The sequence below is a fragment of the Macrobrachium nipponense genome, chromosome 11 (genome assembly GCF_015104395.2).
Source record: "Macrobrachium nipponense isolate FS-2020 chromosome 11, ASM1510439v2, whole genome shotgun sequence".
NCBI classification, from domain to species: Eukaryota; Metazoa; Arthropoda; class Malacostraca; order Decapoda; family Palaemonidae; genus Macrobrachium; species Macrobrachium nipponense.
The window spans coordinates 39,323,039-39,349,277 of NC_061087.1; the positions used below are offsets into that span (position 1 = coordinate 39,323,039).

Below are 26,239 nucleotides of genomic sequence, written 5' to 3' on the forward strand. Positions count from 1 at the left end.
ACGTACTCTTCAACTAGTTTCAAGAGATGACACAACTAGCGACTTATTTGTAAATAAGCTCGGCATCTTTTCTTTTTTTAGTCTGCTATTATCTACATGCACTCGCCCCAACATTCTGAGGGTTAGGACACCACTTGTGCCAAGTAAAATGAAAACAAAACGGAAAATGATGAAATGCGAGTTGCCCGAGTATGAAGTTCATCCGAGGATGAGGCGCTCCCACTGCCGTAACGATTACAGAATGGGAAAGATAAAAAGCCCGGTGAAATGTAATGCAAAAATATCTCTTTGAACTCCGCTCGAACTAAACGAATCTCGTCCAGGTATTCGGGGAATCCCGTCGTTTTTCCCATTGATTATGATTTTTTACCCAAGAATGGCGCTGGTTACTGTTACTTTGCATCGGGGCTCCCACCTGAATTCCTGATGACTAATGGTGCAAGAATGTATCGTAGCAAGAAGGGCTTTTCAGCCTCGCTTATTTCCAGACTATTCGTTGAGCATCATTGCACATACTAATGGCTGAGTTGACGGTTTCTGTTTGAAGATATTGCACTCCATTTGATTTTCTCCAGAAATGGAAACAGTGCTTGGGACATTCTTTCTTTGGCTACCGAGGGTTAAGCACTTATTTCTACGGAAAATTGAAAATTTTTTTTGTTGCCACTTTTGAGACCTCTTAAGGCATCTAGGAAAGTCTGGTACTAGTCTTTGCAAGAATGCTTTTATCAGTTTTACTCCTCCAGATAAACTCGTTTTAAGATTTTCATACTAGTCGCCTAACAGTAATACCTTTCCGTCTGTTCTCTCTGATGGCAAGGAAACTGCTCCTCCCACTTATCGAAAGTGGCTGCTCAAGTTACTTGTCTGTCAGAGGTCCTATACTTATTGCATAATTGCAACATCAGTTCATGGATAACGGAATTATCTAGTTAAGATTTTGTATGTTTTTAATCATCCTGTCAGCTCTTAAGATTCATGATTACGTAACCGTCTCTGTTTAAGATAACGCGCACATTAAATTTTGTAGTGGACGTTACTTTTCTTGTTTGCGACAGGACCCATCGAAAGCAATTTGTTTGATCTCTAATTGAAAATTGTTCCCCAATCGCCAATCCTTTACACCTGCATCTACGCCTAATTGTTTACATAATAAGCCTAGACAATATCCTAGGTGGTCTCATGGGAACTTGAGAAAATCCTCTTGGACGGCCTCGGACTACCCAGCGGAACGTAAATTCCTGCTTTATTTTTATCCATAGAAATAAGTCATCTTGCAACTGCCAGGTTTCACGACTATTTCCATTGCCAAGTCTTAAAGCTCTCTCTCTCTCTCTCTCTCTCTCTCTCTCTCTCTCTCTCTCTCTCTCTCTCTCTCTCTCTCTCTCTCTCATATCTATACTTGACTAGTCTATCAGTTCCGGCAGTAAAAAACGATGACAGACTGAAGACCGGAGGTGCCCTTTCAACTTACCATAGTAACTACAAGACATAAGGAAATATTTTCCGCAAAGTTGCAGTATTTTTATGTTCTTTAAATTTGCATGTCAGCTACACAGAAAAAAAGAAGAAATTCCTTTGCAAGATTTGTAAGGGCTTTGAATTGCGGGCGATCACAATTATCTCATGTGGTCGAAGCTTTCCATGAGTATGTCATTTCTAATCCATCACTAATTTCTTCCGACGTAACGCTAATGCCTTGTCAGAGTTTCTGCAATTATGTCTTTCCTTTTCATCTGTCTGATGAATATAAAGTGAATGGAGCAATAAGTGTCCGAGTATTGCCAGAAGTCATACGAACCTCTCACAAATCAGTTTTGCAGCAATACCACGAATTATCATTTTAGGTAAAGTCAGTTATTTCATAACTTTGTCAATTTAATTTTCAACGGAGAGGATTGAGCAATTATAGTTTCAGAGGATTTTCATATTGACCAAGATTGAACGAATCTTTACATAATTGTTAATGCTTTATTTAGTTTGAAGAAGGAAGAAGCCAAACTTTCACGAATTATTGTCAATTGGATAGCACCCTTTACCAATGAGATATGACTTGACATTTTATCTTTATGATTCGTATTTTTTCTCTGTTGATATGATCGGATAACATGTACAGGAAATTCCTCAGTGGGTTATTCGCTATGTGACGTTGATTTCCTTCTGCTTTCTCGACACAGTAGTAGTACATAATTGTACGTGAGTACTTCAGGAGAAATATGTTCCTCCGACGCCCTTCAGTCATTCTCCCGATGTAGTAAACATAAAGGATTACCTCTCGTGATTGTATAACTGCCTGACGTAACACAGCTGAGACAGTTCCCTCTCATGACATGACACAAGATGATCATAAAGGTTTGTATAGATTGACTTCTATGTGGATATGCTGTATAAGACGTTCACGGATGGATATAAATGTGTATATGGGTCAACTTACATACGAACACACGTATAATTAGGGGCGGATTTGGGGTGCCCAGGGCCCTAGGCCGGTGACCTTAGGGGGACCGCTCATTTGTGGGCGGGGAGCGGAGACTTATTTTCAAATTGAGTACCTCTAGATGGCTGCCGGCAAGAGATGGCGCTGCTGGTCATCGCATGGGAACAAATCATATTGCTAACTGTACTTTGGAGTTTGCAGTTCGGATTCCACTCATCTGCTCACAAGCGGATATTTTTCAGTTGATTCCTCACAAACTCCTATCAAATTTCGTTCACAACCAAATAACTGATCCTGAAACTAAGCTCCTCCTAATTTTCTAAATGAGCATCTCTATACTAGCTTTTGAGATTAATGTGGGAATAAAAATTTTAATTTTGCAACAGTATTCTATTTATTGCAAATTGGCTAAATTAAACATTTTAATTAAAAATTGGCCAGTGTTAACTTTGAGCAAATGTGAAACAAATTGACCCATGGCGTTTTTTAGGTCATTTTTTATTAGTTTTATCTTTGAGAATGATCGCTCCGCAGTGCAGTTTGTGGCAAACATGCAGAGATAGAGCTGTAATACAGTTTCAACATTAGCAAATGTTGCTACCATGCTGTCTGTGAATCGTTTGAAGCATCTCTAGCTCAGGACTTTTTGCAGCCTTTGCACCACCTGGTGAAGGAGCAGTTTCATAATGAAGTTCTTGGAATGGACGTCATAAAGTGTACACTCAGCAAAAGCTCTGACTCCAACCCAGCCTCCAAGTCCTTTGGATAGGAAGACTTCAGCATTTCAACAGCAGCTTTAAGCTCAGAGTTTTGGTTGAGATTCCTGTTAAAACCCCAAATCTCTCTTGAAAGTCACTGCAAGTAAGCTTCAAGGCGATTTTTGTAGGGCAGCAGCACAAAGTTTGTCATTGATGGGTAAGAATGCATTCACTCTAAACTTGTCTCTCTCTCCCTGTTAGTGTAACATCCTTTGCAGAGTCTATTTTAATCGTGGTAACGCTTGCGCTTCTTGATACCCTGTGTGCTTTCCTTGTATGCAATATGAGCTGTCACATCACACTTACACGTCGCTTTTGCTTCAAAGTTATCAAACTGGGATCGGAGGTCTTCAACATGATGCAGGCTACAAGTGAGTGTAATATCGAACGAACTTGGGAAATCGAGTCTGTCTAGAGTGAGAAGCACGATCATACAACCGAGATGGGTGTGCAGTAGTACATGTTGCGAACTTATCCATAACTCGACTTGAGGAGGCTAATTGGGATATCAGGCCAATATCCCTTCTTTTATTTTACTGCATCAAATTGGTAATGAATAAAATCTGTTGAAATAATTATGAATAGAAATGCAAAGATCTTATGGGAACTACCACCTCCATTTACGTTTTTTACCCATTCACATGGAGAATGAAACTAAATTTTTAGACGTATCATTATTTTATATATCTATTAATTCATTATTATTATATTAATAAGTTAGGTTTTCTATTTTTATAATAATTTTTTTTGCTGAGATGCGGGGCCCCTGGGCCACTGCGTATAATTATTGATATGTTCCCATATTCTTCAGTATATAATCGTACAAGGCTTTTATCATATAAGTAATAGTTGTCACTCAGAATGAGGACTTTTCCTTTGCAAATATTTTGTTAGATCATTTGGGTAAATACCACACACACAACACACATACACACACACACACACACACACACACACACACATATATATATATATATGTATATATGTATATATATATATATATATATATATATATATATATATATTATATATATATATAAAACATGTGTGTTTTTTTATTATGTATTATACAAAGTTTTATTGATCCTACCTTACGGTAAAAGAATAAGTAGTTTTGTCCAGTTCCTATGTCACCATATCAATCAAATTAAGCAAATGCTCAATTATTTTTAAATCAATTAAAAAGAGACTGATCATTATGATCACAAGAGTTCCATAATTGTGCGCGATACAAGTGTCTAACATTAAAACATGCCAGGTTAGTTAAGGGCGTAGTATTTCCCCCGAATAATGGTTTTGAGCAGCAAGTGATTGCTTGGTAAAATGACACTACTGATCAGTTTACCAAGTAAAATTTTAAGGGTGTGTTCTATTCCCTTGGTAGAGCCAGATCGTCCTCGGTTCAAGAATAGGCAATTTTGTTCATCGGGTCTGTACTCGATTTTGTGAGCAGCTAATGCGCCACATCTTTCGTCATGGCTGATAAATATGGTTAGTAGCAGTAATAATAAATGATAAACGTTTACTTTACTTTTTAAAGTCTGTATAATTAAGCATACTGTGTCTATGAACCATAATTTGAGACACTGGTATTGAATTTGCTGTCAGATCTGTCGGTTGGGGAGAACCAAATACAAGTTGTCTCTTTAATTGGTTTCAGTCATTCTATTTCTTAGCCTCTGTGTGTATTTTTTATTTACATTTTTTAGAAAAAATATATGCCTGCTGAGTTATCTGTTACTGAAAAATATTGATGTGTTTCCGCATGACGTCATATTTGTATACATAACAGTATCGAGAGATTTCTTGAAGAACTCAAAAAGGACACTTTTTAGTTTTCTGTAAAATGAAACTACTGAGATGGCTATTTTACCGCCCGTCCGCACTTTTTCTGTCCGCCCTCAGATCTGAAAAACTACCGAGGCTAGAGGGCTGCAAATTGGTATATTTATTATCCCATATTGCAGACCTGTAGCCTCAGGAGTTTTAATTTTATTTAAGGTCATAGTTAACCATGATATTTTGTCTGTTACCGCTATAGGTGCCAACGACACCACAGGGCAGGTACTGAAAGTTTCATGGGCCGCCGCGGCTGAGTTTCATGGGCTGTAGCTGAGAGTTTCATAATGCATCATAGGCTGTATAGAAAACACGATTTTGCCGGAGAAATGCGGGAGAAACTTCGGCGCATTTTGTACTTGTTTTATCTTACTGCATCACTTCGTTGTTTCTCAATAAGTTCTTTTTGAATATTTTTGTCGTGTACGTCGACGTCCAACGTCAGAAACCCTGAAATCGCTGGTTTGTGAGCGGTTGCTCACGAAATGGAAAGAGAGCTCGATTGTCGAGTCGCCTTTCGATGACACGAGTGAGCTGCGCTGTTGCCTCTGAGATTGGTCCCCTTCAGTTTGGCAGAGTGATTATCGTGGGTTGCGATTTCATCCCGAAATGATCGTAATAATATTACTTTCACATCGAAATCGACATTGTGCCCAAACACCTCAAGTATGAGCCGACTTTTCCAACAAATTTAACGTCCATTTGCTTCTAATTGCTTTTAAATGTGACAAAAATGGGAGTTTTGACAGCCATTTGGGACCTACGGACTGTTTAGATAATAGTAACCGATCAGAAGCTCCGGTTAACGAGTGTATTCGAATACTCGTTCTCACATCTTTTGGCTAACATTTTTTCCATCTTTAGCTCTATGAAAATAATTTTTACAAAAGAAAAAATGGATAAAATTAGAGAGCCAGTCGCTTCCCACCAAATTCATCGAAGTTTTGTCGCTCTTGTTTAAGAATTCTAAAAGATGGAAGTTGTCCAAACGTCAAATGACTTGCTTTTGTACTTGATGTAATTTTTCGCTTGACTTTGCTTTTCGTTTCTTCAGTGACCTGCGGCATTGACACGGATCAAACCGGAAAGGAGGTGCAATATGTAGACTTTGACGCTCGCATTATTACGATTGTATAATTGCCATTTTTTAGTTTCGGTCACAAGCCATAGCTGCTGGAAAATGATACATTACTAAGAAAAAAAATGGGGAGGGGGGGAGTCTGGTCCGTGAGGGACGGCCACATCCAGTGGTCCACACCGGGCATCGTCTCCCCCCTTAATACCAACAACGCTTGCTATAGGCAATGGCATAAGGACTCCTTGATCTAAACCAACCAACAGCTAGCATTGTAGCACTGATAAGATTCCCGAGTCCACAAAGAAAGGATGATTACTCTCCAAGGCAGAGGAACGGAGGGAGTCATTTGTGGGAGAGTTGTTTTTGTTCTCATTTCTCTCGGTAATTAGATTAACTCCGAGGGAAGGTCCTCCGATACCTGATAAATCTGAATCAGGGTGTCATGTTAGCATTTTTGGCAGCATGGTTTTGTTGGATCTTTTTTTTTCTTTTTTATAGAGACTAATTGTTGCACAATAGTCATCTGGTTACTTCAATTGCAGCTCTTATTATTTTTTTTTTTTACACTTATCCACTCCAGTATATTGTCTACCCATTCAAAATTCTTTTCGAATCTCCTGGATAGTCATGATGATGATACAAATACATAATGGAAGTAATTCTGTGACAAATTATTCTGGAAAATACAGAAAAGAAAACGTGTTAACAGCAGAAAGCCTAAAGGCAGTCTCACCATAACCATTGCAAAGAAAAAAATGAGCGAATAAGAATAGGAAGAAAATTCACATGTGTTTGGTTGCCTGTTTTCCTATTCAAACCCAGCCTCCTTCCCACCCGTGCTGCTAGAATCTCTCTCTCTCTCTCTCTCTCTCTCCTTTCTTTTTTCTAGCGCATTGTCCCGTCTCTCTCTCTCTCTCTCTCTCTCTGCCTTCTCGCCATGGAACAATGCCAGATAGGTAAAGGAGGGAAGGGCGGGTGGGTGGGGGAGAGAGGCTGGAGGCCTGGCAGTGGAGTGGGCAGGAAAAATAAGGGGAAGAAATGGAGGGAGAAAGAATCTCTGTCACAAAATCTCCAGACGGATTCTCCTTGGGTGTTTTTGAGCGCATTTATCTTGTATTGATCTGCCAATCTATTGTGAGCTCGTCATAATTATAGCCCTTTTTATTTCCTGCATCCCGAGACCATGTTGAATGGGTCCTGAGGAATGGCGGGGGACGGTTGGGCTGTGGGAGTTGGCGCGGGTCGGGGTGGGGGGTGGGGACTGTGGGAGGGAGGAAGCGAAGGACGGAAAGGAAGATTTAGAACGAGGAAGGTCGAGAGGAAGAGGATGTGGAAGATAAGGAAGAATGTGTGACTCAGGTAACAAACGAGAACAAATCCAGGAGCGCCCCTTGAGAAAGATCACGTATGGTTTATGCATTTATGTATTTTCTTGTAAGTTTCAAACATCTTCTATGCGTTTACCAAATAGAAAAATGGAAAGTCCTACTCTCTCTTGATGTTACATTGAGTCTTTTCAAACTTTCAGCGCGTAGGAAACATTTAGTCATACTTCAGATATCACATAAACAGCGCAATATTTCCGTTTGTAGCTGAAGCAGTTTATTTAAATGTAGCGTCCGCGGTCCATAGATGGTGCACCGCTGCCTATTTTTTTTTATGGGGGGCAGGGGGGGGGGAGAGAGAGAGAGAGCAGAGAGCATCCTGTTTGGGAGCGAGAGGGAAATGCACCCAATTATTATATAAGACCGGAAAACATCGCTAAAAGCCTTTTATAATACTAACGTTGCAATGCACTTTGCTGAATATATTAGCCAACAGTTTGAGCGCTAAATGCATTAAGCTATTAAACTAATAGCATAATGGAATTAGGATGTAGGTAGAAATCCTAGCAAATATTTTTCGGCTCTCAGCATCCCACAGGAAATCACTGGCACTCGAGTAACGCAGCTCTTGATTGGACGGCGAATTCTTTCAATCTCGGTGAAGACAAGCTTGCAGAAACAGCTAAGGGGCTTTGTACTCTGTTCGGGGAGTGCATTTCTCATCGAGTGATTAACGAGGAAGCAGTTAGTGCCGCCCAGTGCACCTCATGCGGTGCAATATAGGCATTACTTAAGGTTCTTTGCAGCGCCCCTTCGGCCCCTAGCTGCAACTACTTTCATTCCTTTTGCACTACATCCTTTCATATCATCTATCTTCCATCTTACTTTCCACCCTTTCCTGACAATTGATTCATAGTGCAACTGCTTTGAGGCTCTCCTCCTGTCACACCTTTCAAACCTTGTCAGTGTCAATTTCCGTTTCAGCGCTAAATGGCCTTAATTGCCCCAGTGCTTGGCATTAACCTAAAACCTAAAAATCAATCAAACAATTGACAAGGAAGAACACTATTCAACATCGGAAGCTATTAGTTCATGTTTTCTGAGACTTTGTCTCCACTCCTCCTTATTAAGAATAATTCATTGTTGTTTGGAGACAGTATTCTCAAAACTCTCGGATCATTTTTTAATACCTTTGCTGAATAGCTATCAAAACAATAAATGCAGCTGCGTTTGACAGTCATACAACGGTCTTATTATGAGTTAAGTCTTGCAAAGACTAATCCAATTCACCGTTGGTAGGGAGGGCTAAGGCTGACGGAATCAAAACGGTTGCAATTCATATTTGGGTTCAATCAAATGAAGGATAACGACTGTAACTTCCGCCTCATACTGTACAGAGAGACAAGAGAAATCTGTCATTTAAATGGATGCAGAATGAATGTGAATGGAGAATCTAACGTTTGCATAAAAATGAACAGGTAGGTAGACAGATGTAAAAGGCATCTAGGGCATAATAGTATCTAAAGGACACAGTGGCCAGCCACTGGCCGCAAGGCAAGACAGCCTGATACGATACGACGACTCCTGCTGTGGTCGGTCGCTGGGGACGGGGGACGCCATGCACCAGAGCGAAACAGGGCCATCCGCCGTGAAATTTGCCAATGAAACATTTATGCAAATGAAGATTGCAGGAGCAATATGTAACGAAATTGCAAAATTGACTTGAAGTGATAGGTTACCTAATTAGATGCCTGTCGTCATTTCCGGATTGCCTTTGATACCCAGGTTAATTGGGCTGTAGACAGCTGAGTATTAGATTTCCAGATGCAATGGCGGACCATCTCGTGCAGTGTTTGATTGTTATAAACTGGAGCGATTAGAGAGACGAGGAGCGCTCTCGTCGTGGAAAAGTTCGGGTTCGGGAGCGAATGAGATGACTCTAATTGCTAATGCAGATGAGCCGACCTTGCATTCAGCCATGAGGTAACAACCAACTCTTTAGCTTCCTCGCTAATTGTTTAGACTGCCAATTTTGCGAATCCCTTTTCCTCTCCATCACTTAATTAATTAATTGAACTAATAAACGAATGGAACAGCCGTGATTGATTTCGGATTAACGGATCGCCACCAAATCCCCCGTTAATTAACGACTGCTAAAGCGATCACTGGAATGTCTAGTTAGTGAATGAGTTTATTCTATTTGCCCCAAGTTTATGTTGCTACCTTTAGCCTTTCAAGCATGAAAATGCGTTTTTATTTTCTCATTGAATCGCACAAAAACTAATAGCTTTAAAAGACTCACTTTTTAGGGATTCGGTAACAGAGTCCCTTTGCCCCTGGGGTCTGACTTCGAGAAAAGCTGATGCATTATGAATGGGAAGTTCGCTCATCATCCTTTCGTTCTGACAGTGTAAGCCCAGGGAAGCCGTCAGTGTCATATATAATAATTCATAATAAGACTTTCCATTCAAAGAAAAAAGGTATACATAGAGATAATGAAGGCGAAGATGGCGATCGGACAAAAAATGAATCCTTTGCATAGCGAAGTCCCGGAGACTGATTGATCTCAAGCAGCTCAGGGGAAGGCGTGTCTTCAGAACCTTTCCGTAGCCCTGTAGTATTACATAACGGGCTGGTTTCATAGTTATCAAGAAGTTAAGAATAATAAAACTCACCTGCCTGTCTTGAGTGAAAATTTTATAGGTTACAGATGTCATAAAAAGATTGTTATTGGTGAAAAAATATTCCCATGGCAAATTATGATTCATGAAAGATGTTCCTTACATGAATTACGCAAGTGTATCGATGCAAGCACTCAGAGGAGTATATGAGAAAAATTGTGTATCTGAATATTATCAAAATTTTTAATAGTAATGTTTTCATTTTACCTTCAAGGCCTCCTCCTGTCAAATCTGAATGATAAAAATGGAAAAGTAATGAATGTTTACCTGCTCGACCACTACACATAAAACGATGCCATCAAAATTGCAAGGTGCTTTTCCACGGCTTAAAAATCATGAACCTGGTATGAGACTGTAAGTACCTTGACCGGCTCATTTGCTGTAATTGAAGGAAAATGAGTTTGCATTAACATTATTCACAATAAATGAGGTGTTATTCAGTGGATAGAATTAAGAAATTAAGTCACCAAGGGTAGTATAGTGAATTGGTAATGGGACAGTGTTTGTGGCTTATTTGTGACTATTAAAATAAAAACCACGCACTTGTAAGTGACAAAAATCTACACGCAAGCGCTCACACACATGCACGCACACACACACACACACACACACACACACACACACACACACACATATATATATATATATATATATATATATATATATATATATATATATATATATATATATATATGTGTGTGTGTGTGTGTGTGAATCTACTGTTACCAGATACATATGTGATTATAATTGCCATAATGCCCTCTGAACCTTTCGAACTCTTTTCTTTCTTTTCGTTGTCACTACAAAGTCTTAAGATACGAGTTCAAAGGAACATTAAGAAATTATGATGTTCTTTGAGCTTGGATCTCAAGGCTTTGTAGTGACAAGGGTATCCAAAAAGGCGCGAAGAATTCGAGATGTTAAGAGGGCATTGTGGCTATTGCAATTAATACACACACACACACACACACACATATATATATATATATATATATATATATATATATATGTGTGTGTGTGTGGGGGGGGGTGGGGGGGGGGGGGGGGTGGGGGGGGGGTGCAGTTGCCCAATTATAGACTTTTAGTGTTGTCTCTGTTCAGTACATGAGTAGGTTAACGATTGCCAGACGCCCATTCTCGTTTTCACCTGTAATTTCACAGATCATTTTTAGTTCCATTTAAGACCATCTGGTGTCATTCCAGAGGTCTAACTCATCAAGTTTACCCATGTTTTCTATACCAAACCCCCTGCTCAATGATATTGCCGGATGGGGTGGTAGGAATCTAAACTATATCCTGTGAGACTTTTTACTGATCAGCATAGATCGTGGAAAAAAATCCTGTCAGGATCCGATCAATAGTTCCAATTTGTTATTTTCATTTGATTTTAATTTTAACCTAAAGCAGCTTCTTTCATTATTGATATTCAAGTGTTCATATCATGCAAGAACTTTGACAAAGCTTTGTAAGCAGGGATGGCCCGACTGGGGCGCATGGGGGTCGGTTATCCCCCTCAATGCTGATTTTGAGTTGGTCAAAAATGGGCTGTATTTGTTGTTGAAATGCACACCTGTATGGGAGAGTAAACATTCAAAATCCCATTCTAGATTATAAAAATAGTATTGAAAAGTTTCACTTTCATGAATCCTCATTTTATTTATTCATCCACTGAAATGAACTTTGTTTTTGGCTTTGTTTTTTCTGCCCCTTCCAGCTTGCCACTGTTTTTCCCCGTAGGGGCGTAGAGTTGTCAGTGCACCTCGCGCGGTGCACTGTAGGCATTGCTTAAGGTTCTTTTAGTCCTTTTTCTGTACCTCCTTTCATATTCTCTTTCTTCCATCAGACTTTCCGCCCTCTCTAACAAATGTTTCCTAGTGCAACTGTTAAGAGGTTTTCCTCCTGTTACGCCTTTCAGACCTTACTGTCCATTTCCTTTTCAGCGTTGAATGACCTCGTAGGTCCAGCGCTTGGCCTTTGGCCTCAAGGCTACAATACAATCCAATCGAAGCCACATTTTTCTTGTTTTCAGAGTGATAAACTATAATCTTTATTTTCTTTGCATTATAAAATACTCTCGGGGAAAAATGTTGTAGTTGTATGAAAAATAACAATAACAAATTTGGTTTGTATAGATAACAGAACCTGTAGGATATATATTGCATCTACTTCACCTTGGTCAAAATTACTAAGTTGGCCAAAATTGTCTCCCCCCCCCCCCCCCCCCCCCCCCCCCCCCCCCCCCCCCCCCCCCCCCCCCCCCCTGACTAGATGGTCTCGAGCCATCCCTGAAAGTACTCAGCCTTTATTGATAAAAAAAAGTTGTCCAGTTGTTTGCTGCTTCTGCATAAGAGATGGTATTATCCTTCTCGTAATTTTTTCCTTCTTCTAATGAGTGATTACAAATATATCTCCAGTAAGGCGCTCTAAAAGCGATAACTCGCGAAGCTTCAAGTTAAACCATCAAAGGATTAACATAATTTAAATGTGAATTTGTGATATTCTAAAAATAAATCTTACATAAGATGAAATTAGAATATGTTAAGTTTTTATGCTGAAAGAATTTTTGTTTTATCTTCAATACTTTTGGAGATAGTATTTGAATAGCGCCAGGGACTAAAGAAATAATTAAAACATCATTTAAATGTGAATTTATGATATTTAAAAAATAAATCTTAAATGGGATGAAATTTAAAGGTGTTAAGGGTTTTTCTGCCGGAAGAATTTTTCTTTCATCTTCAATACTTCAGGAGATGATAGGGCTCGCAACTACTAACCACTACCATATCAAAAACTGACCCTCTCTCTCTCTCTCTCTCTCTCTCTCTCTCTCTTCTCTCTCTCATAAGTAGCATTTTGGACGTTATACCAGGTCAGTGGGTCAGGAAAGATTGCCAACATAACGTTCGTATAATTTGAACTATTTCTTTTACATTAAACTTTATAATTGTCATTACTGTTTCAAGAGTGACGTGCTCATCTATTTACAGAAGCTCACTTTTTCCATAGACGTGTCAGGTAGAGTTTGATTATTTTATTATTTGATCAGTCTCTTTGCAGTTGCTTGCGTGCAATATATTCCCTGACGTTAGCTGACAGAAGTGAGTATAAGTTTTGGCCGTCGGAATAATAATAATGAAAAAAGGAAAAATAAAGTACGGATTGTTTGCAAAATAAAGATTAGTAGTTGTCTGTGACGATGTGTTTGCCTGAATGAACAGGGAACAAATAGGTTTGAGATGAAGACCGCAGCCTCAGTATCAACGCCGCCCTTCAACGAAATAGTGAAAGTTTGTACGTCTAGATTAACAAGGCGCCGATGAGCCAGATATACGAGTAAAAACCGGTAAACGCAAAAAGGATTTTAAATACAAATAAATGACGGCTGTAATAAACATGAAACAAAAAGAAAGTTCTGCTTGAAAATTTGGCAATGAACTGAGTAAAGAAGCGAAAACACAGAATGGCGGGAATAAATGTTTACAAGATAAGCATAATCCGAAGCTACCGTAGCGATTAATTCACACCTAGTTGTTCGTCGGCTGTCGGCGACTCCTCAGTCTCGTGTTATTTTGGGAAATGTCAGAGGCACTGATTCAAGTCCTTTTATGGCTACACAGAGAAGGTGGATGGGAGGCAGGGGGGGGGGGGGGGTGGGGGAGATGACAAAACGCTAAGAGTTACACTGTTAAGAGGAAGAGGAAGCGTGGAAGGAAAGAAGGATGATTAAAAAGGAGAAGGTTAGTGTGTAGAGGAAATTGAGAATCATAAAAAAAGGAGAGAATTTTTTTTGTTTGCCTTGTTCAGAAGACCGCGTTATCTTCATCCTTACTCGCTGTCTGGTTTTCTTAAAAATTCAATGATTATGCAAAAGGATAAATGACCCGAGAGACAGTTCTTGAGATTTTAGTGATGAATATCATTAAGAGCAATTTAAATTCTTGTATTTAAGAATCAATCGTTTCCGAAGTAAAGAGTTGGTCATCGCTTCATGACCGACCTTGAAAATCCGCGGACAGGTTCTAATAAATCAAGGTGGCGTCTGGAGGTACAATGGAAACTTCATGCAAGGTAAATTCTGCTTGAGTGTAGCGTATTATATATATATATATATATATATAGAGAGAGAGAGAGAGAGAGAGAGAATAATAATAATAATAATGATAATAAATTTGTAATGCCTTCCAGCAATAACTCCAGAACGAATGATTCATTTATACCTTCATTGTGATGCAATGGTGAATATTGCAGGTTTCTCTCTTCACTCATTCAACAGAGGAGGTTGGTTAATCCGTCTCGACACCGTCTCGGTGAACGGCTGAAAGGGAATAGAGAAATGAAAAGCATGGCAGCGTCAGCACAATTATCAGGCCATTCATTTTAATTTACGCATGAGTAATATATCTCATGAATATATCTTTGTTTTTGGCCGATCTTTCCTTGATAGGGACCCCAAAGGGTTTTAACCCGGTACGTATCTACATTTGCGGCGTGTTGACTACAGACCCGTTGGGGAATGACCGTAAAAACATAAACAAAAAGAAACTAGTCCTAGACAACGACCCCCGAAATGTGCTGGGGGTCCCAATCTAGGAAAGGTCCGTTTTGGCTTCCCACGATTTGATATTAAGTCAATTGAACGCTTCAGTATTTTGTTTTTTTCCTCACGCATCATTTTTCTTTCGTTCTTGAAACTTGAAAAGAATTTGTTGTCAGTTGCAAATATCTTCATTTCCTGGGTCCTTCGTTCGCGGGAGGCGATCGAATATTGGCATAACTCACGACGCGTCCATTTTCTGTGTATCTCATTATTCCAGTGTTTACAACTCATTTCACATGATTAATATTATAAAACCTTCTGACCATTAAACAAACACGGCATAGCGGCAGCAATTCGTTCTTATTGAGCTGGAGAAGTAGGCTATACATCAAGAACCATACAAACAAAGGCGTTCACACACGAAGAAATCAATAAACTCGCCACGTGTATTGTGCCTTTTTCTTCTCAATCGTATGTTTGCTTTATTGCTTCTGAAGTTATTTGTAGCATACTATTGAGGGCTTCTTTCTTTTCGAAAGTATCTGGTCTGATTTTATTGATATGCATATTTGTTTATATTATTAATTATCCTATGATATATTACATGTTATGAAGTTATTTGTAGGCATACTTCATTTGAGGGCTTCTTATTTTTTTCGAGAGTATGTGGTCTGAAGAAGGAACATTTCTGTTCATTAAGTTCTCCATATTCCGAAACAAAGGCTCGGAACATTTCGCAGTTTCAGATCTTCTAATTTATGTGTGAAGGTGGAATGAGCTGGTCACTAATACTACACGCTTCATGTCATTTATAACACGTCTTTGCGTTTTTGTGTGTAGTTATATGTACACACACACACACACACACACACACACACACACACACACACACATATATATATATATATATATATATATATAGAGAGAGAGAGAGAGAGAGAGAGAGAGAGAGAGAGAGAGAGAGAGAGAGAGAGAGAGAGAGATTCATGCATGTATTTACACGTGCATTATAATTTAACAATGGTACGAATAGGTACGACAGAATCTATTATGTATATATATATATATATATATATATATATATATATATATATATATATATATATATACTATGTATGTGTGCATGTACACGCACACACACAAATCGCAAAGACGCGTTATAAATGACTTTATATTTGTCGTTCACAACGGCCATTAGATAGTAACATGAAGCGTGTAATATTACTGGCCAGCTCATTCCACCTTCACACATAAATTAGAAGGTCTGAAACTGCGAAATGTTCTGAGCCTCGGTTTCAGAATATGGAGAACTCAATGGACAGAAATGTTCCTTCTTCAGACCACATATTCTCGAAAAAATAAGAAGCCCTCAAGGAAAGCATGCCTACAAATAACTTCATAACATATAATATATCATAGAATAATTAACAATATAAACAAATGTGCCTATAAATAAGAAATTAAACTAACTCACGTATTGGCATAGCTTCAAGTAGTACGCGCGTATAAGTGAAACTTGATACCTCTGTTTATTCCTTTTATATAAATATCCCATTTCAGTGTATACAGGAAAATTGTATATTATTATTTTATATTGGAAATGACTAAACGTGAAAATATGTGTGGTTGAAGACACGAATTTCCAGCAAGTACTAACCACCGACTGATAGCTTTCATGACATGAAACGCTCTGCCTTCCTTGACAATGGCGCTTCCTTTTAGCGTGTAAATGACACAGGTTTGAAGTCAGCTAACGTGATATCATTTTCTGTGACTGTTTGACTTTTAATTCTTAAGCTGGCATATCCACCAGTGGGGAAGACCCTCTGGTAAAATCGATTTCATTAAGTTCGTCTCCTTTTATTTTACAAAGTTAATCACCGCCACGAACAAAGGAAAATGGATTTTCGCCTTCTTAAATTTCGCTTCGTAATCTTGGTGTTCTCTTTTCTAAATCACATAACTATTTGCTTTAAAAAATGTAGAAGTTCCATTTAAAAGGACGTTGATATCTTTTTTAAACGGGCTTCCGTGGTGGTCAGAGAATAATTAAATTACTGAAAGTTTTTTTCACGAATCGGATCATGTGGCTAGTTTCAGCCTGTTACGTTTCTTGGGTCTCTTGCAATATTTTAGCATCCCAATAAGGACATTATAGAAGTGACTCATTTGTCTTGAATGATCACATACTGATATAATAATGATATTAATAATAATAATGCAATTTTGTTTATCATATAATTATTCTTTAATGTGTAACAACGACAAGCTATGTGTAATAAATTCTACTTTTAGAATTCTCGTCAACAATACCTAGCCCTTCTTCTTGATTAAACTGGCCTTATGCCAGCATGGGCTCTTGCTATCGGTACTCAGCCTCTCTCTTACCACGGGAGTCTATATCTGTATGCATATAAGGTGCCTTGGTGTGAGATTCTAGACAGCATCCTCATTTCAGCCGTGTTGAGGACACAGTAACTTTAATCACTTCATAATACAATGAACTAATACTTTATTCATTAAAACAAATTTTAAGTATTTTAACTAGTGAGGCAGACAATGCCCAAGAAACGGTCATCCTTACAGACACTCACACTGACCCACTCAAGGAATTTTATTGACATTTACATTAATGAGCAATATATCTGCAATACTTTGAAGGATCTATTTCCATCTGCGAGATAGGTGAAAAAGCCCTCCTTTCCTGCCCTCTCCTTCTTAGGAGGAGCAGTTCTGTTCTGACCTTCCTTTTGCAATGCTCTTAAATATTCTCGTCCTTCAGTACCTTGAGTCTGATCTGAAAGCTAATGAACGAATGAACAAGGGCTTGTGAAAAAGTATTTGCTTAAGTTTCCAGATGACCTTAGCAGTTAATGTTAGACGGGTCACATTTTCATCTGCTAACATTATTCTGCTTAAATGTGGCTTTCCAGAAACAATGCGCATACAAGGTGATGTTGTTTTCTTACAAACTGAGCATGGGTAATTCTGCATAAAGGTCTTTTAGTTTGTTATCGAGCGAATCGCCCATAATTTTGCGATACACTCCATGAATAAATGTGCCCTCACGAATGATGAGAGAAGCTGAGAAGTGGAACGTCCTGAATGTTGCACTTTCGTGAACATGTTCTTACAACAGATGTTCTAATATCATTTATACCTCAAGGTGAGGGAAAAGGAATTTTCGCATTGTATATTAAGAATCCAAGTCCCAGAGACCAGATTTTCTTTATTATTTTAGTACTTACCATTGAAGTCATCTAAAGACTGTTACCTTTTATTTTTAGAAATTCCTTTCTCTTGCTGTCATGATGCCATCAAATGAGTTATGCCAGTCATAATCTCAGCACGATGACGGAAAACGATGCTAACAAGTTTGTTTTAAAGGTATGAGAGGGGCCTTGAGCCTGTTGATTTTACTAATCATTATGTTCATGATAGTGGTGTCACTGCACCTACTTTCATAAATAGATCTAGCTGTCATTTCAGTGGGATATCTTGAGAAATAACAATCATTCTTCAAAGCCTTGCAACCTGTTTCATTTCGATCTAACTTGTCATCTGTTGAACGCGAATAACATATTTCTAACAAACTATGGAACTTTACTGATGATAAAAGTTGCCATCAGAAAAACTCGAATTTTTATAGGAAATTTGCATTTCATCTTACCAAACTAAAAAAGTGGAAATTAGTATCTTGATACTGAGCCGGTTTGTATCTACCCAATACGACAAAAAATCAGGACATTATTCTCTTTTTGCCATGAAACGGGGCATTTCGTCGAACTAGTTCTTACCTTATGAGTTTTACAGGCTCTAAGATATGAAGCCAGTTGATTTTCAAAATAGTGCTAGGATTGTTCTGCATGTAATCAATATTCAGGCACTTCTATTTCAGTACACTGGAAGTGGAAGGCAATAGAATATTAGTGTCCTCAGCTCATGGTTCCAGAGCAGGGATTTTCAACCCTTTTCTCCCCCCGTACCCTTTCGGGCATTTGTAATGTCAGTAATGTACCCCTTCACTATGTATAACGTGGCAAACAAAACCAACTCAGAAAAACATTCCATTATGTATATTTGCAAGTACTGTACAAAAGGGAAGTAAGTACTTAACTCTCCAGACATAACCAATAATATTATAAACATAAAGAATTCCATAAATAAGGAAAGACAATTTTTTACAATTATTCACCTCTGGCTATGCAGTAAATTTTCAAGGTTATGGTACCGAGCTGCAAAAACAAAATACGTTATTATTACATCAGCTGCAAAGGGAGTTAATGAAATGGCTGAAACTGATTTTCATTCACTATCTTAATTGGCCGAGGAGCAGTTTTTGCTAAAACACATCGAAGGTCGGCATATACTACTACAGTCATTCATTCGAGACCCAAGAGGAGCGCGTACCCCCTACAGACCCTTGGCGTACCCCAGGTTGAAGCCAAAATCTGCTTCCGTCGTCCCATATCAAAACCATGAAAGTTCCCAGCAATTCAGACCAAGATATAAACCCAGTGACAGCACGACTAGACCAGAAAGGAACCGTTATATGATTTAACCTCACCTACGACGCAACCGACGAAGAGGGCTTGGCTGGATACCTCCACTTCGCCCCAACCCCCTTAACCAAAAGAACATCCTAGTGATGTTTTGACAATGAGATAACGACGTTATTTCATTTGCTGTGGCCATTTGTTCCTTTGTTCATTCACGCTGTTTACTTGTAAAACATCCAATTATTTCATTCAGCATGTAGGCCTTCCCATCTCCTTAAAGAACTCCAAGTTTTGGGGCAAATCACTATTCTTAATTCAAAACAAAAAGCCATGAGTGTCCATCCAGTAATTTTCTGTAAGACGAACACATCTAGACGCCTACGATTCTCTTAGTAAACTAAGTACAGTAGTACTAATACTATGAGCATTTTTCTTGTTCTTTAAGATGATGCTGCCAGTATTTCTCCTGCAAATCGTGAAGGTTTGCGGCATTTTTCCTATACCAACTCGATAGGTCTAATTTCAGGGGCCTTGGAGTCCGTTAGATATACAATTAACCACCAAGTTCAAAGTCATTGCTTCTGACATCAACGCAAAAGTGTTACTGCAACAGTAATTACCGATGTCTCAACAAGTTGACGTTGAAATATTACCCTTGCGTCGCTTCTTAAAATGGTTTATTTGATATGCATGATGAAAGAGGAAGGGCATTTTAAATATTGTGGCCAGAGAAAATACTAACAAAAAGCAGTACATGTAAGCGAAACGTAATTGATGGCAGAAGAAATATCGAAGAGGGAATGATCAAATAATTTTAATGTAAAAAAAAGGATTTAGAATTGAAGAGGAAAAAGCTGATACGGTGGACAAAAAAAGGGCATCAATAAAAAGGATGAATTATGCATTGGAAACAATAGACAAACTGAACAAAATATTGCTTTTATTAATACCATAAAATTTATTCATCACTTATATAAGGAGGGATGTGCTTACTGCCTTCCCTTAACTCATCCCATTAAAGGAAATTCCTGAGTTTTATATATGCATATATCAATATATATATATATATATATATATATATATATATATATATACATACATACATGCATACACACTCACACACACACACACACACACACATATATATATATATATATATATATATATATATATATATGCGTATTCATATGTATGTATGTATAACTGTATGCATGCATATATGTATGTGCAGGTTCTTTGCTCTCACTGTTCATTGTAATTGTTATTGAACAATTAGATATGGGGTATTTCCAGTCATGGATTATTTATGTATTATTTATATTCACATCAAAACATCCAGACAATCTGCCTATATTTGTTTTAAGCAACACAATAGAGAACATGAAATTTCCAACGACTCTTTGCTAATACCAACCTTTCCTCTCATTGCAGGGTCTACCGAGTTTCAAGCTGAACCTTCATCATCATCATCAACAACATCATCATCATCATCATCATCATCATCTGCGTGAAGATCATCAAGATCATTGCCATGACCTCCCTCAGGTAGAGAGTATACGGGTGGAACGGAAGAAGAGGAAATTGTTTTCTCTGCGATTTCTGTCTCTCTCTTTGTTTGTAAGCATCCATGGTGTGATCTCTCTCTCTTCATGACCGTCATCGTCTGCCGTGATCGATCCCACAACAGGGTATTTAGCATAAGTTGTATATTTTTATCGAAGCCCATCCAAGTTGCCTAAAACCAATAGACATTTAATCCCCACCTGAAGAGCCGACCGTAAGTTTCTCTGGACTGAATCGGTCTCTCGTTGGTCGACTGTGGAACGTGGAAAGTGAACCTTTGTACGCGAGGAAGCTATAAACATTATTTCATTCAGTTTGGAAGTGACGATGCTCCGTACGCGCTGCCGCCGTGTGTGAAAGCCTAAAAGACCTGCTGTGAACATTGGAGAGAGTCATTCGAAGGACTTGGCACCTTCTTCAAAATGATGATGAGCATGCCCGTGACGTCACTAGCAGGAGGGGCGGTGCCATCACCGTTGACCAATCATGGTCATGATCTCGCCTCTCCTCCGGCCAATCACAGCCACAGATTCGACTTTGCACCGCAAACGTCACCAACTTCAACATTTATCAGGTAAAGTGATGTTATTGAGAACGTCAGATAAAATGTAGTACACATTAACATTTCAATAAAGTTATACATTGAGCACAAAAAGTGTCTGACTGAGAGGCACTTCGGCATTGCACTTGGGAATGCCAAGGACGCTTCACATATCAGTTCACCACATTCATCTATTTTGCATTCATTATTTTACTTAAATTTACAGTCATTCATTATTTTACATAAAATTACAGGCATTCATTATTTTACATAGATTTGCAGGCATTCATTATTTCACGTAAATATACAGTTATTCATTATTTTACATAGATTTATCGACATTATTATTTTACGTAGATTTAGTCGTTAATTATTTTACGTAGATTTACAGGCATTCACATAATTCAGGTAAATTTATAGGCATTCATTATTTTACGTAGATTTATAGGTATTCATAATTTTACATACATTTGCAGACAATGTTTTACGTAAATTTACAGGCATTCGTTACTTTACGTAGATTTACAGCCATTCATTATTTCACGTAGATTTATAGGCATTCACTATTTTAATTAGACTTAGTCATTCATTATTTTAAATAGATTTACAGGCATTATTATTTTACGTAGATTTAGTCATTAATTACTTGACGTAAATTTACAGGCATTCACATATTTCACGCAAATTTACAGTCATTCATTAATTTACATTGATTTATAGGCATTTGTAATTTTACATAGATTTACAGACATTCATTGTTTAACGTAAATTTACAGCCATTCGTTATTTTACATAAATGTACAGTCATCCATTATTTTACAGAGATTTACAGATATTCATAAATTTACATTGATTTACTGCCATTCTTCATTTTACATAAATTTACAGTCATCCATGATTTTACAGAAATTTACAGTTATTGGTTATGTTACATGAATTTGCAGATTGATTACTTTACAAAAAATTACAGTCATCCATTATTTTACTTTGATTTACAGCCATTCTTCATTTTACATGAATTTACAGTCATCCATCATTTTACATAAATTACAGTTATTGATTAATTTGCATAAATGTACAGGCAATACTTGCATTCTTAAAGAATATATATTCATATTAGTTGTAGAAAAGCGTTGCTTTGACTGAAAGAAATATTTTCAACATACATTTTTCAGTCCGTTTGTAGTATCTAAAAGTTGTCTACCAACAAAAGACAATCGACCACAATCGTGTACCTCTGTAAATAAACCACATATCTCTAGAAGGGGCTCACCAGCGATTGTATTGATTTAGTGTCATGAGTGAAGGGCTTTTTGAGGGTCTTTTCCGTTAGGTATTTATTCACACGTCTGTCAAGCGAGAGTAGACCGCCATCCGTCCCCCCCTCCCAACAAATGACCCATCCAAATTTCATCCGCAGCCCAATCCCTCATCAAGTAGGAGGAGAACAACTTTGCAAATTCCACCGCGGAGAAGTTCATTTCTGATGATCAGTTGTCCCATCCCTGAAAATGCCACTAGCCTCAATATCTCGCTTCATGCTGAAGCAAACTGGATGAAACCAAAACACTGGTAGAACTGATGAAACAGTTGACAGTGATTATGCTTGTCGTGTCTTTTTTTCATTGATTATGTCTTTATCCTTTTTAACGCGTATGTATATAAAAATTCCCACATACACATATGTTTATATGTGTGTATATATAGGTATGTATATGTGTATGTATGTATTTATAGGTGTATATATAAACATAAATATGAAAATATAGAATTTCAGGATTGATTATCAAACTAAATAAGAAGTATAAACTGAAGATCATTCAAACGTATGCACCAACAACATCCCATACAGATGAAGAAATGGATTTTTTTTTATAAAGATCTGGAGATATCTTTGAAAAAACATAAGACTCAATTTACATTGTTTTGGGTGATTTCAATGCAAAAGTAGGTCAAAAGAAGAGAGGAGAATCAGCTGTATGTAAATTCGGAGTAGGCACAAGAAATGACATAGGAGATATGCTTGTAGAATTTGCTGAAAGAAACAATCTAAAAATCATGAACACCTTTTTTTCTATAAAAGGGAGCATAGAAAGTTGATATGGAGAAGCTCAAACGGAGAAAAGTAAAACGAAATAGATTTTATACTCAGTGAAAAAGTTAATATATTTAAAGATGCAACAGTGTTAAACAAGTTAAAATCAAGCGACCATAGAATGGTGAGAAGTAAAATTTGTCTAGATCTAAGGAGAGAAAGAAAAAACTCATTTTGAGAAAGAAAATAAACACTCCTGTAATAAGAGGAAAATCTGCTAAGTTTAGTTAGGCAATACAAAATAGATACTCCCAACTACATGGTGAAACGGAAGCAAGTAAAGAAGAGATGAATAGTAACCTAACAAAATTTGTATTGGAGTCAGCACAAGAGATAGGTGGAAAAGTTCCAAAACAAGATCAAGGAAAACTATCAGACAACACCAAAAACCTAATAAAGAAACGATTGGAAGTGAGGGTAAAATTCAAGAGAGATGAAAAGTAACTAGAAGAACTATCCAAAACGATAAACAAACTAAAAACCCAAGACATTCGTAAACACAGTCAGACCAAAATCGATGAAACACGAAAGAAGGGAAGAAGCATCAAGTTAATGAAAAGAAGACTTGGAACAGGGCGCCTACAGATATTTGCTTTAAAGGATGAAAATGGAAATATTATCAACAAAAGATATGGAGTGATAAAAATTCCTGAAGATCTCTGTACAATGCTGTACAATTGTGACAGGGCCTAACAATTGATTTAATAATAGATGGAGGCGATTTCATAATAGTAAAACTCGCTGAACTTTACACAAAATGTTTGCAAGAATGCTCTGCTCTATACCTACAGCTTGGAAAAACTTTATCATTATATTAATTCACAAAAAGGGAGACACAAAAGACCTGAAAAATTACCGCCCAATAACTTTACTCTCAGTAATATATAAAATATTTACATAGATCATATTAGGGCGAATAGAAAGACAGCTAGATTTTAATCAACCAAGAGAGCAGGCAGGTTTTAGAAGCGGGTATTCAACAACTGACCATATCCATGTAATTAACCAGCTAAAGGAAAAATCAACAGAATATGCCAAACCAATATGTATGGCATTTGTAGACTATAAGAAAGCTTTTGATTCTGTCAATGATTCTGTCAAAACTTTAGCAATCATGAAAGCCCTTCAAAAGCAGGGAATAGATGACTCTTATGTTAGAACACTTGTAGATATCTATACTGGTAGTACAGCAATCCTAAAGCTACATAAAGACAGTAGGAAATTTCCGATTGAGAGGGAGTTAGACAGGGAGACCCCATCTCTCCTAAATTATTCACAGCGTGCCAAGAAGAAGTTTGCAAGAATTTAGATTGGGAAAATGTAGAAATTAACATTTATGGGGAATACCTTAACAATTTAAGATTTGCAGATGAATTAGGGGAGGAATTCAAAAGATGAAAGACGATTTGAATGGAGAAAGCATAAATGTTGGACTGAAAATGAATATGAGTAAAACTAAGATAATGTTCAATGAAAATGCAGAGACAACAAATAAGGGTTATGGACGAACCTCTAGAAATTGTTAATGAATGCACGTATTTTGAACAGACAGTAAGTGTCTCTCCAGGACATGAGACCGAAATTAAAATAAGGATAAGCATGGGAGGGAGAGCTTTTGGTAAACAAAATGAGATAATGAAAAGTAAAATGCAACTTTCTCTAAAGAGAAAAGTATCTAATCAGATGATTCTACCAGTATTAACTAATGCATCAAAAACTTAGAGCCTTACTAAAACCTTAGAACATAAGCTATGTAGTTACAAATCAAAGAGCTATGGAAAGAATAGTGATAGGAATAACACTAAGAGACAGAAAAAGAGCAACATGGACGCGAGAGCAAACTAAAGTAGAGGATATTCTAACAACAAGTAAGAAAAAGAAGTAGGCGAGGGCAGGACATACAATGAGAATATCAGATAATAGATGTATAAAACGAATAACAGAATGGGTCCATACATATTGCAAACGAAGCAAGGGAAGGAAGAGAAGACGATGGATTGACGAGCTAAGAAAATTTGCGGGTATAGAATGGCACAGAAAGACCATAAACAGACGGGAGTAGAAGGACATGTCTCAGGCCTGTCCTGTAGTGGACTACCAACGGATGATGATGATGATGAAATATATATATATATATATATATATATATATATATATATATATATATATATATATATATATATATATATATATATATACATACATATATATTATATGATATATATATTGCATATATGTATATATTTGCATATATATATTTACATATATATGTGTGTGTGTCCGTATGTACGTGCAAATACTTACACATAAATAACATAATATTCACTTATACGTAAAGAACCCTTTACGGATATAGCACACTAGCTTGTCCACGTTTCCATCAAATACAGAAAGCAGTGTCGCTCACTACAATATCATTCTTTTGAGTCTTGGTTCAGGGAATTCATACATTCTCACAAATACTATTGTCAGCTTTATTTTGCGTCCCTCTCCCCAAGGCCTCCTCCCAGCCCCACAAGTTCTGGTTTCTTAACCACGAGTTCGAAACATTTCCACCTTTCTTGAATTTTGAATTCCTCTCGCTCCTAGGGCTTCACGATTTTGTTCCCAGGCTGCGAAGGGAATCTGTGCCACTTTTTCGTTCCTAATTAGCTTATTCAACTATCTCTTCACATGTTTATTCCTCTCTCTCTCTCTCTCTCTCTCTCTCTCTCTCTCTCTCTCTCAGGTTATTTCTATCCCAACCTCCTTTCAAAACGTCCTCCCATATTTTAAATTATTCAATCTTTTCAAACATCTTGTTGAAAAGATGACATACTACAATTCCTACGAAAAGCTTCCGTAGACTTTGCGATAATTTTAGATGCACGTGCTTAGTATGTCCAG

The 26,239-nt window shown here is 37.6% G+C and overlaps 1 protein-coding gene across 2 annotated transcripts in view; it reads left to right on the top strand.

Annotated features, from left to right (window-relative positions):
- Nucleotides 1–26,239, top strand: part of LOC135205439 (ecdysone-induced protein 78C-like) — a 443,638-nt gene that overhangs the window by 123,731 nt on the left and 293,668 nt on the right. For both annotated transcript variants that reach the window (XM_064236042.1, XM_064236052.1), the window contains exon 2: nt 20,586–21,291. In XM_064236042.1, coding sequence (XP_064092112.1) covers nt 21,140–21,291 — 152 coding nt within the window. In that variant the 5' untranslated portion in view covers nt 20,586–21,139. The remainder of the gene's footprint in view (nt 1–20,585; nt 21,292–26,239) is intronic.